Source organism: Antennarius striatus, chromosome 23 (genome assembly GCF_040054535.1).
Source record: "Antennarius striatus isolate MH-2024 chromosome 23, ASM4005453v1, whole genome shotgun sequence".
Classification (NCBI taxonomy): domain Eukaryota; kingdom Metazoa; phylum Chordata; class Actinopteri; order Lophiiformes; family Antennariidae; genus Antennarius; species Antennarius striatus.
In genome coordinates, this window is record NC_090798.1 from 4,525,001 (window position 1) to 4,542,500 (window position 17,500).

A 17,500-nucleotide genomic window follows, 5' to 3' on the forward strand; every position below is an offset into this window, starting at 1 on the left:
AAAATGCAATTGTCCACAAAGATTGGAAACCTACAAATATACAGTATAGTACATATTAGTGTCGCCTTTATTTAATGTACAATGGTTGTGTGAAGGCTCTTATTGTGAAGGGGTTAAATGCTGAGGACTGAATAGAAGCTTCAACAATCACTAAATGTTATTTTGGAAAACATTTTGGTAAAATTAGAACAACATGACTTATGTTACATGATGATTAACGATGAAGTGGAAATATTTATGATGACAGTTGTAAAGAGGTTGTCTCAGAAAAACCATTAATTTTTTTTTAGCATACTTTTAAAAGTTTAAATAAAATCAAGAAATACTGGTTAATTTTATGACAAAGTTAAATAAAAAACAAAATTTAGTAGAGTAGAATTTATATGGATCAGTTGTTGAAGCCACTATTATTAGCATCAATATAAATATTCTAAAAAAAACACATAAATATTAAATATAAACTAAACCTGAATGGTGGAAAATGTTCTATTTTCTAAATATAAATGTATATCATATAAATTTTAATCCATTTTGATGGGTCAGATTCTGGATCATGTCATTAATGCCTCTGTCTTTCCCCCCTCCAGCTCTCGTCCGGGCCGACCTCCGAAGCGTTGCGCTGGTGCAGGGATCCAGGAAAGCCCCAGGCTGCTGCACCCGGGCCTCCCCGGCCTGCTTTCCCCCAACCTGCTGTCACACACGGGTACGACTCGGGATTCATTTTCCTTCAGTTGATTCTGTTTGAGCTGGACAACATCACACACACCTCTAAGGTGTTCCTGTTCTGATTCAGACCAGTCAAAATTCCAATAAACAGTTAAAGATGTGAGCTACTGAAAAATAATTCCATCACCTTGAAACCAACCTTCTGATTATAAATGGAATATTAGTAAAACCAGAATGGCTTATGCTCCAACATCGATGTTGTGTCCCCCCCCATGTAGAAAGAGCTTCTCCAGGTAATTTTTCCTAGAACTAAAACTGCTGTAATTTCTAGACTTTGGGATATCTCAGCAAATATCAAACCTTTGTGGTGTTTAAAAAAAAAAAATCATCACCTTAGCAATTCTTAGCTATTCTGAGGCCCACACCCACACAAAGTTTTGAGGGTTCATTCTCTTGAAATCTGTGAACAGTTCCATGATGATGATGATGATGATGATGATGATGATGATGATGATGATGATGATGATGATGATGATGGGGATTTCATATTTAACACTGGAGTTTTATAATGATCAATATGAAAACGTTTTTAAGTCGTACCACCGCTGACACCTCTCATGTTGTCTTCCTCTTCCTTCACTCTTATAATTCACATCTTCCTTCGTCTTTCTAACCCTGAATACTTCCTCTCATCCCACATTCCTTCCTCCCCATCTTACGACATTTCTTCCTCTTCCGCTTTTTCCTGATTCTCCCGCCGTGTCGTCTTTGAGTGAAGGAAACAGAAAAAGGGATGTATGTCTTCGAGGAGAAAACAGAGAGAGGAAAAGAAGGATGTCACCGGAGGAGATGAAGAAGCCTAAAAATGACTGCCAAAAAACAAGGGAGAGAGAGTTAGAGAAAAAGAGGGTCACAAGAAAAGACAGATTGTTTAGGAGTGGAGAGCAAATGAGTGAAATAAGAAATAATATGCATAAATAAGTCTGAATGAGGGAATAAAGGAAAAGAGAAAAGGATGTAATACAGGGGGGGAGGCAGACCTACAGAAAGAGAGAGAGAGGGAGAGAGAGAGTGTGTGTGACTGCATGGTGGTGTGATGAATGACACGTCTCTGGGGTCCCACTCCTCCATCTGTCCATCCCTCCCTCCATCATCCCTCCCTCCCTTCTTCCCAACTCATCTCCCCTTTCTTTCTTTCTATCATCCCAACTTCACTGCCTCTATTTCTTCTTCCTCTCCCTCTTCTTCGTTTCCTTTCTTTTCTTCATTTTTTCCCCCTCATTTTGTGACGTATTCCCTCCCGTTCTTACCTTCCATCAAGTCTCCGTCTTCCCCCTTGCCTTTTCTTGTTTCCTCCCTACATTCCTCGTACTTTTCCTTCCCTTCCTCTCTCTTCTCTTTTTATCCTTCTCTCTCACCTTGTTCCCTTTTTTGTCTTTTTTCCATTCTTCTTTCACACACCAAAAATCTTAACTTCCACACATCCTCATACTCCCATGTCCTCCCTTGTTCTTTTCCCTTATTCCTTCCTTTCCTTTCATTTCTCCACCCTCCTTACTGTTTTCTACCTCCTCCTCCCTGTATTCACGTTTTTATTTGTAACTTCCTGCCTGCTGACTCGCTCTCCCATCTCCCCTTCTCCTCTTACTTCCTCTTCCTCTTCCCGCCTTGGTCATCCTTTCATTTTCCCCTGTCGTGAAAGGATGACTGGGGCCTCATCACTTGTTCACCCAGCTCTCGTACATCTTAATCCATCCTCACTTTTGCCATTACACCCCCCCCCTCATCCGTCCATCTCCTGGTTTGTGACTGTTGGCCGCCTCTCCTCTCTCCAGGATAAATAAAACATGGTTGTGTTTAGTGACATATGGACACAGCTCACTGTGGCATACTAATGACACACGCTCACACACATACACACACACACACACACACACACACACCTGATGTGTGTGTTTGTTGAGCATTAGTGGAACCCAGAGAAAACATTTGCTCACTTATGATCGCTCATTAGCTCTCAGATACACATACGCACTACATATAGACGACACACACATATGCAGAGTTGGTCGTCGCAGCCGCCCCTGCGTCCATGGAGACGCCACGTTGCCGGGGGAGACGGGCTGTTGTTTACGACCTTGCGGGCACCGCAGCAATGGGGGGGGGCATTGGCCAATCACAGATGGACATTTATCACACTGTTTGAAAACAGAGCAAGAGAATGAGAGGGAGTTGGGAGAAAATGCTGAGATGAGAGGAGGAGGAAGAGGAAGAGGAGGAGACAACTACAGGAGGAGGGGAAGAGGGAGATGCTGGAAATGAAGAGGTTAGAGGGGTGAGATAGGAAGCAATCAGAAGTTTGGAGAGAAGAGGAAAGAGGAAGACGATGATGAGGTTAACAAACAGATGAAGGATGAACTTTAGAAAGTAAGATGAGAGGGCCCTTGGAAAGTTGGCCAAAGTTGGAAGGAGAGGAAATGGTTTGAAAAAAAGGTGCTGTGAAGAGTAGATAAAAGATGGAAGGACAGATGTTTCGGAGGACAGACGTGTTCACTGTAAAAAAAAAAAAAAAAGAGAAAGGTTGTGGAAAAAAGTGGATGAAAGATCAGAGAACAAGGGAGGATGGATGAACGACAACAAGAGTGATATCAGTTTAATTGGCCTCATCTTCCTTGACAAAGAAGCTGAGATGATAAGAGTGTGTGCACGTGTGCGTGCGCACGCGCGCGCGTGTGTGTGTGTGCGTATTATAACCTATGCAGTGTGCTGCGGCACTCATTTGACTTGTTAATTCACTTCAAAAACAGCTCAATGGTTCTCCTTGTCTCCTCACACACACACACACATACACACACGCACACTTCCGCACACACACACACATGCACACACTTCACATAAACACATATTTCACATTAACACACACACACAACTCGGTAAACTATTTTTCCTTCCAAAATGCACACACACACACACACACACACACTGAGTTGACGTGAACACAGCTGACACATGAACATGCGTGTATCTCACTCCTTCATGCACACACACAAGAAGTGTGTGTAGGTTACAGATGAAGTGCTTTCAATCGTGTCATGAAAAGAATACATCTCCTCATCTGAGGACTCTTATGTGCACCTGCAGAGAAGGAGAGGGGGGGTGTGGGTGTGGATGATCGAGGAGGAGGAGGGAGGAAGGTTGAGGAGAACTTAAGTAAAATGGTGTTTTTCATGTCCTCGTCTTTTTCCTCCACCTCCTGCATCACATTTGCCCTTGATTTCTTTATGAGGACTAAACACACAAACTCACCGTGACAGGTGGCTGCTAGCGCCCCCCACTGGTGGAAATGTTTTACTGGGGAAACGGTCACCAGGTAATAAATAAACAAACAAAATCATAAATATGTGTTTCAGTTTAGACACATGAAATGGAAAAGTTACTCTTGTTACAGTCGATGCAGCACACACACATGGAACAACTTCATTGTGAGAGATTAGAGGTTAATTACTCATAAACAGCAAAAAACATGTGAAATTCTTCCTCTCAATGTGGTTATAAAATAAACTGCAGCACACTTAATTACATTAAACAGTCTGAAGCCCTTGTTCTTACCAACCTTTAAGTATTTACTGCTAATGGAACAGGCCTGTTAGTTGTTGTTTTGTTTAAAGTCAAACTAATTTTGTAATGTTTTTATTGCCTCCAACATTTCTCATTGAAAAAAAGAAGAAACAAAAACCTTTAGCTCATCACCATCCACCATGTTGCAGATATAATACGTGAAAGTTCTCCATAGTCTGTATATTCTCACTGTCCATGTAAAACAATGACTTGAGCCATTGCCTGAATGATGATTTAACCAAACCAGTAAAAAAAATAACAAAAACAACCCCATCTCAAAGAGCTATGAGCTTGTTAAATTTAAGTATTCTGGATCACCAAATTCCAGACTGAGATTAGACTCTGATTTTTGCTTCATTTTATGATGTAATTGTGTCATTTTGATCCAATGATTGTAGACGTTATCCACAAACTAAACTCTTTAAAATCTAGTCATTGTCCCTCAGTGGTAAAGAATCCTTTAAAAACCCTCCGGATCCTCATGATGATCCAAATGGATCGTTCTTTGGACTGTACCATAATCTTGTCTGCAGACAGGCAAACAAACCAGTGTTGACAACTACATGGCTGCAACTTCTCCAGTAGAGGGAAAACACTAAACAGATTATTGTATTCCTCATAAGTGATTTGATTTAGCATTAAACGGGTGTCCTTAACCACTAATAAGAAATACCTGTTGACTTTATTAGGTGATTGAACGGTTCACTAGTAAAGTAAATAAACCTCGAACCCATTAAACAGGTGAACCCCTAAACCACCGCCTTTATCAGGCCATGGAACCCTAATGATTGACTTTGACAAGGAATCCATTCCTTAAACATTCTACTTAGAATAACACACACACAAAAAATCTTTAACCATTTCATTGATTGATTGCATCATATCATATTTCCTATAATCGCATACTGTCTTTTATTTTGTCGTATAATACCAGTCATTACAATGGATGTTGTGACCCCAGCAGTCATTACAATGGATTTTTTTTTTTTTTGCCTTTTAAAGTCACACAATTCTTCAGCAGGTAGGATATTTGTATTAAGGCCACCCAAAACACCATATGGGAGAGTGAAATAGAACTCTGTGATTTCAAACAGAAGAACCACCAATCTATAGTAGCTATTTACAACATTTATTCATAGAACCTTTAAGTCTAAGTTTAAATTGTCCAAAGAGTCCAATCAATGAATTCAGTCCATCAACAGAACACCAAACCATTTACTTTATGAAGGAGCATATAACCACTGCCTTTAAATGGGCGCTATAACTTCAACTACCGACTTTATTAGGCAATAGAACTCTAGACTATTAACTTTTTAAGGCTGTAGAACTTGTAATAATTTATAATATCTGTAAATGGAAAGAGAATTGTCAATCATGAAATTTATAGGGCAATAAAACCCTTAACCACTGTCTAAAGAAAGAAGGAAAAATTGAGAATTTTCAAAGGACATTTCAATTGAAATATTTTTTGATTGACACCATGTTAAATAGCAAGTAATCATTTTTGGATATTATTTTGAGCCTAGCTGAGATGTAAAAATAAACTTTCTTAAGTGTATTAAAGACTTGTATAGCCGATTCTTCAGAGTATGTTGGGTTTAGGTCTTTATATATCGAGAACCACTCACAATTCACAGTGAAAAACTAGGTGGAGCACTTCAAACCGAGTCGTTGAGATGTTTACAGCTTGAATTTAAACTCTGAAGTCATGACAGTCTGGTAGAGATGACAGAAAATGGCCACTGTAAAATGGTTCCAAATGGGCGCCTTGGACTTCCAGTGAAAGCTAAAGATGGGTGACCTAAGTGCCCAAGTGTGGAGATGAAATCTCTTTGAGTCAGCACAAGAGCAATCGACTCCATTTGTAAATTGGCACTCCGAGTGCTCGCAGGAGAGCCAGAAGAAAAAAAGAAAAAAAGGAAAAACAAAACCAGCGGTATGTTTCTAAATTCAGAACACAAAGAGCAATTTTTCTGTTGTCCTGTTTGTTTTATTCAAAGTGTCACTCCGAGAGCGCGTTCAAGCACTTCGTCAGAGATGTAGGTGCAGCGGATTAAATATTTACAGCAATGGCCAAATGGGGTGGGTTTCACGCGAGCTCAGAAGGGGGGTTTTGGACTCCAGGATCACCCAACGTCCTCCACCAGCAAACTCAAAGCTATTAAAGACAATCCTGATGGGGTCTGCTGTGGAAGGACGCCATCCGATCTCATTTACAGTATTGCCTGCTATGTGGCGGATTCTTTTACTGAAGTAGAGCTTCACAGTCGCAGGAGATGTGTGTTTTTATAATGGCTGGGGCATTAATGACGTAGTGTTACTGTTGTGCCAGGTAGGGCAGAGTCCTGGATATACAGGCAGTAAACATGTCGAGTTGAGAAGAGGACTATTTGTTTGATGGCAACATGTAAAATAAAGAAGAAGCAAACTTGAAGTTGTCAAGTCTGACTTGATTTTGGCTCAGACATTATCAACAACACCTTCCTGCAGAAAGAGTGCTCTGTCAAATTTTCCCAAACTTTGAAGTTATCAATGCTAAAGCGTTCTGTTAAAAGTAGATTCATTAAATTCCATGAAAATTTTGCATGGCATGGACTTTCACAAACAATAAGCAACTAAATCTCTCTACTGTAGTTTGTAGATTATTAGTGATTGGAAAAGATTACACAAGACTAATCTACTAAGAAGTATTATTTCTTTTTAAGTCTTTTTTACTTTTGCTACCAAAAAATGGCATTTTAAAACCTTTACACAGTTATAAGAACAATCCATATATTTAATCAAGCCACTACAACTAACTGTGGAACTAGAACTACAGGATATGTGCAGCTTCAACTTGGGAGGGAGTTCTCTCAACACAAGACAAACCTTGAGTTAAGTGTGCATTGACTGGTTGACTAGTTACATGAGTAAATGCAGCATTCTAAACCACAATTTGTTGACAATGTTAGCCATGAAAACAGTTCAACAGTACCCATGTCACAAAGAAGCGATGTTGCTGTTCTGTCAGTTTGTCTTCTGTGACACCAAGGGTTTAACTGGTAACTCCATTTTGTAGATATTTCAATAAATAAGACGGATTTTAGACCTGGTGGTGTCAGGAAAAGTCTCAAACAAAAGCTTTTTTTCCCCTGTAAAAGTGTGAGAGTAGTCCCTTTGCTCCATTGTGCCCTCATAGTCTACTGTTCAAGAATCCCTCATGATATCTCTGCCAAATATCATGATAGTCCATCTATTAATATTTAGAGTATTTGGTGGACAAATCTAACAGATGACTTAAGCACTGTCAAAGGAATCCTGTTGACCAAAACGATAAATAATTACCAAGGTGTTAAGAAATGGAAAATCAATGTTCAAATTTGAACTTCGCTTTTCCCTCAAATATGTTGCTGTTCTTATAAAAGCATATTAAAATCACCAACATGTGAGTACTGGTGGGAAAATTACTCTTGATTTTTGCTTTGTCGACTTTTTTCATACATTTGTCACTTTATGCTGATGATCCACTAATTTTCGCTCATAATCCTCTTTTGCCTCTACTTCCTCTTTTCATTCTGTTTTCGTGTCTCCTCCTCTTCTCCTTTCGTCCTTCGGACAACATTAGGATGCACGTGAAGCAAAAAGAGATGGGTAAACAACGTATGGACAACCCACAGGAGACCACTGAAACACACGCACACACTGGAATATATTTATTCTCACACGCACACACTCATTGGTTCTATATAATGCACATGTCTTTGAAGCAGTCTGTCAATCAATCACACACTAATTCCCAAGGTTCCTTGGTCGCCATTAGTGACGGGGTCGATGCTGGGTAACCGTGGACACAGCAGACAGTCATCGATCTGAGAGTGTGTGTTTGATAGTCATGATGGAGAACAGTATTGTGGCTTCGCCCTCACTATTGATTGTCTTCTGGTTGCATTGAGGCGAAGCGGGCGTTCTGACTCGGTGTCCGAATGTGTGTGTGTGTGTGTGTGTGTGTGTGTGTGTGTGTGTGTGTGTGTGTGTGTGTGTGTGTGTGTGTGTGTGTGTTCACGTGCATCCATCCATCTGTGTGAGAGCTGTTTCCTGTATCAACATATGCATCTTTGTGTGTGTGTGTCAAGGTGTTTCTAGCAAATCAATGAGCTACTCAATTTTCCATTTTTAGTCCTTCTCATTTTTCTTATATTTTGTGTTTATAATCTACTTTGAGACAGAATAAAATCTCTAAAAATTCCCTAGACTTAATGATTAAAAAAAAAAATTAATAAAAACTAATGACAAATTGGATCTTAAATGGGGGTTTTATTCTAGGGAATTTGATTGTCGGATCTTTTTCCTGCTGTTGCCGCACTTTTCTCATTTGTTGTTGTAAGTGAAATATCCTCACTTATTGGATGAAAGTTCATAAGCTTCGGCTTCAACGGTCGTGCACCTCTGAGATTGAATTGTAACATCTTTAGTAGGCTATTAACGATTCATCCAGTGATGTCACAAGGTAAAATTTTCTAGTTCAATTCTTAAGTTTATGAGCAGATATGTGCAATAGGTTCAGTACATGGTGTGCACTTATGTTTGTATGCTTAGCTAATTTACTTCCTAAACATCTACATGTTAGCTGACCAAAACATTTAAAACACATTAAACATTATATTTACATATTTTGTTCATACTTAACTAATAGAAAGACAAGGAATTGGAAAATATTTTAGTGTATTCATTTATGCTACAGATAAAAAACAAGCACTGGTTGTATTTCTACACAGATTTCACCATATTTTCATATTGTGTGAATTGAATTCAAAGTGATATTAGTTTAGTTTTTTGTCTATCTCAGTCTGCCATCAGTATAATACAGAGTAGAGGACAGGACTATCATCAGCAGCAGTCTGTCAAGCGGTATGTCATAAGTAATGGAGTCCAGACCCAGAAATGTTCATGAACTATCCGCTGAACTCACTTCCTGTGAACAGATGTTGTAATCTTTAAGGATCTGTTATGAAAATTAAACATTAAAACACACATTTCAGACAATTTAAAAAAAAAGAAGAAGACCTAATTTCAGGTAACTTCCTGTCCATCTATCTTTGCTCGGCAACTTCGGTTCTTCTTGTTCCCCCAAACAAAAGTTACTCTTCCATTTGTCTTGTATCTGTTTGACTTCTTAGCTTTCATTCATTTCATTTCTTTAATGTCTGTTTTTTCGGTTGAGTCTTCCCACCTGCTTTCTATCTTTCCATCCTCTATCCATCTTTGTTCTCCTCCTCTTACATCAGTCCTGCTTTCAGTAACTTTGTATGTATCTTCCTCCTTCTATCTGTATTCTTTCTTTTCAATCAGTTTCATATTTTGTCTATATTATATCAAACATTACAAGTAAAATGTTCCTCCTCTTTTACATCTAACTGACATTATTTGCCATAACCTTCATTTTTTTTTGTGTGCGCGCTTCTGAGTAGCTCCTTATGATCCTCCATTCTTCCATCGTGCTCCTCCATTCCTGTCCGCCTCTCAGCAGGACAGCAGACACTACGTCTGGTCTCCCAGCCTCGGGCTCTTCCACTGCACCTCTTTCTCTTTGTCCTTTTCCTTTCTTACTTCGTAACCTTTCCTCACTACAGTAGGTATGCTTGTGAAATAGACTGCCATATAAATCATTCACTGCATTCTGGAGGAGTTCTATTCACATTCTGAGGATTAAGATCCACTGTCAGATGACATTTCAATTTGTCACAACCGATCAACTTTCTAATACATATATATGCGATAAAGTAGAAAGTAATATTTTTCCACAGCCGCATCGTTTGAATGTGTGAGCATAGAATGCAATGTTTTTGTCTTTTTTAAAATAGCTTTTTTAATCTTTTACCTTTAAACCGTTCATAAACTTTATTTGCTAACTCGGAAACAGTAAATTCATGCCGTGAATACTTCACAAACACATACAGTGCGCCCTCGTTCCTCGCGGTTAATGCGTTCCAGGAACCACACGCAAATAACGAATTCCGCGATATTGCAACAAATTATTTATCTTATTATTTATGGTAATTTAAACGTTTACGAACCCTCCCCATCCTGATATTAAACAACCTTCTATCTGTATTACCTTTTTCCCAGACACTTAACGACTGTTTAAAGGACTTTTGTGTCTCACGGAGGTCCGAAATTCACGGAATGTAGCGCACTTCTGGATACATTCAGCCAATAGAATGCTCGTATGGTATCATGTGACTGCCTACCAAAAATCCGCGATGAAGTGAAGTCACGAGCGTTGATAAGCAAATGTGCCTAGGGCTCACTGGATTGCTTCCTATGTTGCTATGGAGATCTCAGAAAGCCACTGTTTTTTTTTTTACAAATCCATTTATTTCTGTTTTTACATGAAACCCTTTAGGTAAATAGTCCAGCTGATTAAAATGGTGCTGATGTGAGACTGAAGAGACGGTTCTTTCATTATTAATTACATCTGCGCAGGAGGTTCTGTTTTTATATCTCCATTAGTTGATTTGTTTTAATTATCAGCAGGATCACAGAAAAATTACTCATCACATTTTTCCTAAATTTTATTTCAAGGATGGAGCGTGGTCCAGGAAATGAGTCAATACATTTTGGTGCAGATTTGGAGAAAGGGGCTAAAAAAATCCAATCATTTCAATGGAAATCCATTCATTGTTTTTTGTGTAACCTTGTTAACAAATCAACACACCCACAGATGTAGATATGAACTAAAAACACAACACAGTTCAGTTCTTTCTTGGTCTTGGTCCATCGTTCTGCCATTTGTCATCTTGCACTCACAAATAGATGAACATGAACAGAAACATGATTGACTGGTGAAGGCTAAAATCAAACATCGATCATGTGTTTTTCTGTAAAACAAATAATTCCTTCTATCTATTTTTTAAGACATTAAAACCCATAAATAAAAATGATTTTTTTAGTTTTTAACAAAGTCAGTTTTAAACTTTAAAAGAGCTCCTGTTTAGTTGAACCAACACACAGCCGTCTCTTTCTCCATTCCTCACCTGCCTTCTCCCTAATCCATCCCTCCGTCCTGCCTTGAATTAAATTTCAAACAACACGACAACTCCTCCTCCCTCCATCTTCTGCTTTCCCCTCTTCCATCTATCTTGTTTGCTTTATAGCGAGCAGAAAACTGTACTGTGTGTAGTGGACATTCCTCTAGAGCTACCAACCGTGACTGGGGCAAAACCAACTGACCCCCACTCACACGTACACACAAAAACACAAGAATGTACAGCTAGGGATGCATAAGTTCTCTCACACACACATATATATTCATACGTGAAAGCAAACTGTAGACACACACACACACACTCTGCTCAACGCAAAGACACACACGCACACTTCAAGCATAATGGTGCATTTACACACGGGGTCATCGTTCTCACTCTGCTGGTTGTTGTGTATAGAAGTCAGTTCCAGGTCAGTGCACAGAGCCAGGGATCTTAGTCCATACAAAAGAGAGTGTGTGTGTGTGTGTGTGTGTAGCAGTAGGGCATATTCTCCTGGTGTGTGTGTGTGTTTGGTGTTCAGCATGTGTGTATCAGTGATTATACATCAGCCCTGAGGCGTCTGAAGCAGCACTCACACCCTGAAACACTTCAACAAAACACTTGGTCTGAATGGAAATGTTGACAGCGACAGCTGACAAGTGTCAGTATGTGTGTCACAGCTCGCTGCAATGCATCATGGGTAAAGGCGGGCAGCACCTGCTAGGTATGAGAAGGAGGCAACAAAAGCTGGAACTGGGTAGTTGTCAGAAACTGATGGATTTTGTGGCAGCTTGTGATTCTGATAATGGTCGACAATTAAGGCCGACTTACCTCTGAGAGAATGACAATATAACAGCAACGGGAATGTGTGTGTGTGTGTGTGTGTGTGTGTGTGTGTGTGTGCGTGCGTGCGTGCGTGTGTGTGTGTGTCACAGGTCTGACAGCAGCAGCCATGGCCGAGCTTCAGAAACTGCAGAAGATGAAGATGATGATGAGTCTCCAGAACGGAAACGAGTCAGACAACGACGACTTACACTCCAATACAGGTGACAGACACACACACACACACACACACACACACACACACACACACGCACACACACACACACGTATATACTGGTGTTGGGCATGCTTACAGTGTGCACATTGTCTCATGTTGTCCTGCCAGAAGTTGCAGGACGGGAGTATCAGCCTTCTGAGCATCGATTTTATTTTCAGGTCTTCTTTTGTCGTCTCATGCATTACACCCTGGAAACCAAACACAGAGCATAAAGCATACTTTAGCAATGAAAAGCTCACATATGATCTCTGCACTGAGATCAACGTCTGCAAACATATGAAGGGAAACTCGAATTTTCTCAAATTCTGAAAAAGGATTAAAAAAGGAGTTTTTACTCTCAGACATCTGACAGTTACCACAACCTGGTGAAGGTGAGCTTTAACCCCTTAAAATGAGTAAAGTTTGGCTTAATGTGACAAACCTGAGAGAATTAAAGTGTTGCATCGGAACTACATAAATAAGGACAGTATTCGTCCCACTTATCATCCATCCATCTTCCTTTATTTATCCGGGTCAGGTCCACCAGACGTCCCTCTCCCCAGCAACACTTTCCAGTTCCTCCTGGGGAATCCCGAGGCGTTCCCAGTCTAGATGAGATATGTAATCCCTCTAGTGCGATCTGGTTCTACTCCTGGGTCTCCTCCCAGGTGGACATACGCAGACAACTCTCAAAGGGAAGCTCCTAAACAGATGCTACTCCAAAATCCCTCATCAAGTTCGACCTCCTCATTCTGTCTCTAACACTGTCCAAAATGTGGAAAAAATTAAATGTGTGCTAAAAAATGTAAAGAATTCAAGAAAAAATAAATAAGAATGTGTCATTAGTACAAGTGCAGATTTTTCTGTGACAATAATGTCTGATTGTCTATAAAAAAAGTCTACACCAACACATTTAAAACAAAGAAACACACACATACCTACGCACAGACACACACACACACACACACACACGCACACACACATATCTCACTCCATCTCTGCTGTGTTTGCTTCTCTGAATTATTAAAAAGATAGAAAACAAAAAGGGAAAAGAAAAGGGGGAGCGTGCAATCCTTCCTTCTGTTTCCACCCAAACTCCCCTGTTTCTTTTTTTTTCTCTTCTTCCTTTTCTTCAGCTGACCTGGCAAATGGGCTGATAGAGTTACTCTATTCTTTTGTTTTATTCTCTTTCGCCCAGTCGTTTTTTATTCATCACATCCTGCTCTTCTCCTGCCTTCTTTTATTTCATTCGGAGTGTTGTTCTGTTTTGCTCTGAGATTGCGTGGAAAGCCTTCTTTTCATTGTCCGACCTTGTTTTCTTTGTAACAGACACTCACACCGGCCTGGGAAACTTCAACAGACAAAAGAGCAGAAGAAGAATTGTACGAATGAAAAAAGAAAATAAAGCCGGGAGGAGAGAGAAGGAAGCGATAGACCCATAATAAGAGAATGGGATATTTAGGGCAGGAGAAAAGAGGAAAAGAAAAGCGGACTTATTATTAGATGGGTCAGTCGGTTCAGATCTTCTTGTTTACAGTCAGCTTCTATACAAACGAGAAAAACGTGACATGAATGCAGTTCTGAAGAAGTAATGGAAAGATTTCTGTCCTGACAAAAACTGTATCTTTCTTGTGAAAGAGAGAAATAAAGGGGATGAAGTTGGGAAAAGTCAGGAAACTGCAGATTAGATTTCAAATTTTCTCGTCATGAAAGCAAAATTCTAGCGGACCATATGCAAGTCCTTGCTCTGCATGAATTAAAGCTCTTTCAGTTCAGTAGTCAGTCACAATTAATTATCAAAATTGTCAAAATGAAAAATGAAAGGTGCAATTTGCATCATTTCTTGTCAACGTGTACAAAGTTGGAGTTTGCATCTCCTCCATGTGTCTGTGTGGATTCTTTTTGGGTTCACCGGCTTTCTCCCACCTCCAAAAACATGCAGCTTAAGTGAAATGGTTCTAAATAAGTCTAAATTGACTGTAGGTGTGAGTGCGACCTGGCGTCTCATCCAGAATGTAACCAAACTTTTCCCGTGACCCACAGCGTGGATAAATGGCTGCAGACGAGATGATTGTGATCATCTTGTCTGCAAATGGATGGATGGACGTACAAAGTTTAAAAATTTTACAATACAAGGTTTAAAATATATTATTGTCACTATTTTATTTGGAATAGGTAATAAAAAACATAAAAATGAAAATTAAAAAGTGAAAATAAAAAATCGAAAATTGCGAAAGAAGCATTAAGTTTTTGTTTTCTTTTTCAATTTGAAGTCACTCTAATGTTATAATTGTTTATTTTAAATTTGTCCATATTGAAGAATATTAAAAAAAAGGATTCCTGAGTGTGGAACCTGAGCTCCACTAGATTTCTGTTAAAGCCTTTCACCAATACGTTTATATTTCCAATCATTAATAAATTGGTTTTAACCAACCAATCAATATGGGGGAAGACATTGAGGGGGGAAAAAAAGGGTTGCTCCTAGAGTAGTGCCCTGCCCCTCTACAAAGTTAGGTAGTGCAATTCTGTAATCTTGTTTTCTCAAACTCTATCCGTCGCTCCATCCAAAGCTGCATCAGAAATTAAATGGCTCCTTACCTTGTTGAGTAGTTGTTGTGTTTTTGTAATCATGTCAACATGATTGTTTTTTAATTGGCTGATTGTATCTTAACTGAGTTACAGTGACGTGTTCATGAAGACATAAATAATAAAAGTGCTGTAAGGCGTGTAGATGTGTTGGGCAATCATCATTATTATGTGTAAGTTGAACGCAGCGGCATATGGACGACAACATGTTGTAGATCTCTAACAAAGTGAGAGACTTGAGCATCACAAGTTAGCAAGTTAAACCGGACTTAATTAAACTAGAGTGTAAAGGATGCAAGTTTAAGAGATTAAGCTGATGTAGATTGACAGAGAGAGGAAAAATACAAACAATCCAAAAGGAGGAGGGAAAAAAGTGACAAAGCAGAGAAAAGATGCAGGGAAGGAGATGACAAGGCCAAGGAAAAAAATGAGTGGATATGAGACGGAGGGAGAGAGAGAGAGAGAGAGAACATCTGCCCATCTGTTTATACTTCTTTTCTTCCCTGGTGTAAATGGCAGACGGGATGAAGCCCAGCTGTCTCTCTCTCTTTCTCTCTCTCTCCTCTCTCTCTCTCTCCCTCACACACACACACACACACACACACACACACACACACACACACACACACACACACAGCACAGGGGATTCAGTAGGCAATAATAGAGAGAGACGGTCGCTAATTCAAACTAATGGAGGGAGATGAAGATGGATGAGAGAGGGAACGGAGGAGCAGAGAGAAATGTGGAGGGTGACAGAGGTGGCAATACAGAGGGGGAGAGAGGGAGACAGATGGGAGAGAAGGAGAGGGTGTGGAGAAAGAAAGCCATTGCTTCCCTCTTTGATAATCATTTTCAGATACTTTATCTGGACGATAAATGAGTAAACCGGTGATCGTGATCAGGGTCCATGATCAGACTGTATTAAAGACGCTCTCTAATTGTCTACGTCACTAATAGATGTGGTTCATGGACACTTTGTGAGGATCATCATTTATAGAGAAAATCTGTCTGCATTAAACCTGAGTTTTACTTGTCCCACAGCCAGTGGATGAGTTTTGTGCTGTAAGAATGAACATTTTACATCAGGTCAGAGTCATTAAGAGGCTGTTGTGTTCAGGGAAGTACCGAAATCCAAAACACCAAAATAAAAATGTGTTTAAAATCAAAATATTTTTTAATTAATTCATTTGGAAATACTGTTTTGATCCCTTTTTTTTCCCAGTAATACCTTGTAAGTGTACACTTTTTAATAAAGTTTGTTTGGGTGCTGATTAGAATGAAATTCTCAGCAAAATGATTTGTTTAAACAGATTTTTTGTTGAACATCTTCGTAAATTTTTATTTCATATGAGATATTTACCAAAGCTGGTTAGATTTTATACACAATAAAAAAAAATATTAAAAAACAACCTTGGTTTGGTGCTTTCTGGTTGCGAAAGCGTGCTGAATATCAAACCTCCATGTGTCTGTCTCTTCCCCAGGAGGGAGTGAAAGTTCCTGGGATAAGGAGCGTCTGACCAGCCCCCCTGCTGGAGCCCACAGCGGAGGACCGGGAGGTGGAGGAGGAGCCCCAGTAGGAGCTGCAGCTGGAGGAGGGGGAGTTGGCGGTGCAGCAGGGGGTGGTGGCGGGAGGGGGCCGGCCATCGGAGCTGTCAGTCAGCAACAGCTCCAGCAGCAGCAGCTACTGGCTAACAGTGAGTCCTCTCACACGTGTAATGACAGATATATATCTAAACAGACAACACACTTAGACAAACTACCCCCCCCCACACACACACACACAGAGACACCCACAGACACACACACACACACTTTCTTTGGGAATGTGTGCTTAAAGTGGATGGCAATATTTATTAATGTGCACCATTTAATCTGTTCCATCTCCTGTATTAACACTCTGCCTGGATTAATCAGCACACACTCTACTAAATGACTCAATTTATCAACACCACAGACACACACACACACACACACACACACACATACACGCACACATTGACAAACAAACAGAAACACACTCATACTTGCTCTTTTTCTTATTGCAGAAATGGGCCCAATGGGCAGCGGAAGGCGACAAACACTCAAATTGATTATTCAGTCGTCACAACAACAGCAATCAGTGTTATTGTTTCATTGGAATGAAAGCAGCTGCTGGTGTGTGTGTGTTTGTGTGTGTGTGTGTGTGTGTGTGTGATTTCTCACAAATGGACATCTTCTGGGAGCTCGCCTTTGAAAATGAGGGCTGTTTGGGGTCAGAGGTCAAGGTTATGCTTTTTAGGAGGTTAAGGGATAAATTAATATTAATGGAATGCCGTAACAAATTGAGCAACGTGTAATGTCGCTGGTGTGTGTCTATGGACGTGAGAATAGGAGGAAAAATGGAATTAAAATAGAGATAATTAAGGAAAGGTGTGGAAAGAATGTTGGAAAAGACAAATGGAGCACTGAAGTGAAAGGATGGAAGAAAAAAAGCAAAAAGAATGAAAAAATGAAGGGACATGAAGAGAGGGAAATAGTCCACAGAGGCAGCTCAGTTCCTCCATTATGTCACTGCACATGTCACAGTAGTGGATTTTCCACGAGTCAT

At 39.9% G+C, this 17,500-nt stretch overlaps 1 protein-coding gene across 1 annotated transcript in view; it reads left to right on the top strand.

Annotated features, from left to right (window-relative positions):
- Positions 1-17,500, top strand: part of dachb (dachshund b) — a 68,457-nt gene that overhangs the window by 37,365 nt on the left and 13,592 nt on the right. Inside the window, exons 2-4 of the mRNA XM_068308736.1 lie at positions 588-703; positions 12,224-12,334; positions 16,395-16,607. Coding sequence (XP_068164837.1) covers positions 588-703; positions 12,224-12,334; positions 16,395-16,607 — 440 coding nt within the window. The remainder of the gene's footprint in view (positions 1-587; positions 704-12,223; positions 12,335-16,394; positions 16,608-17,500) is intronic.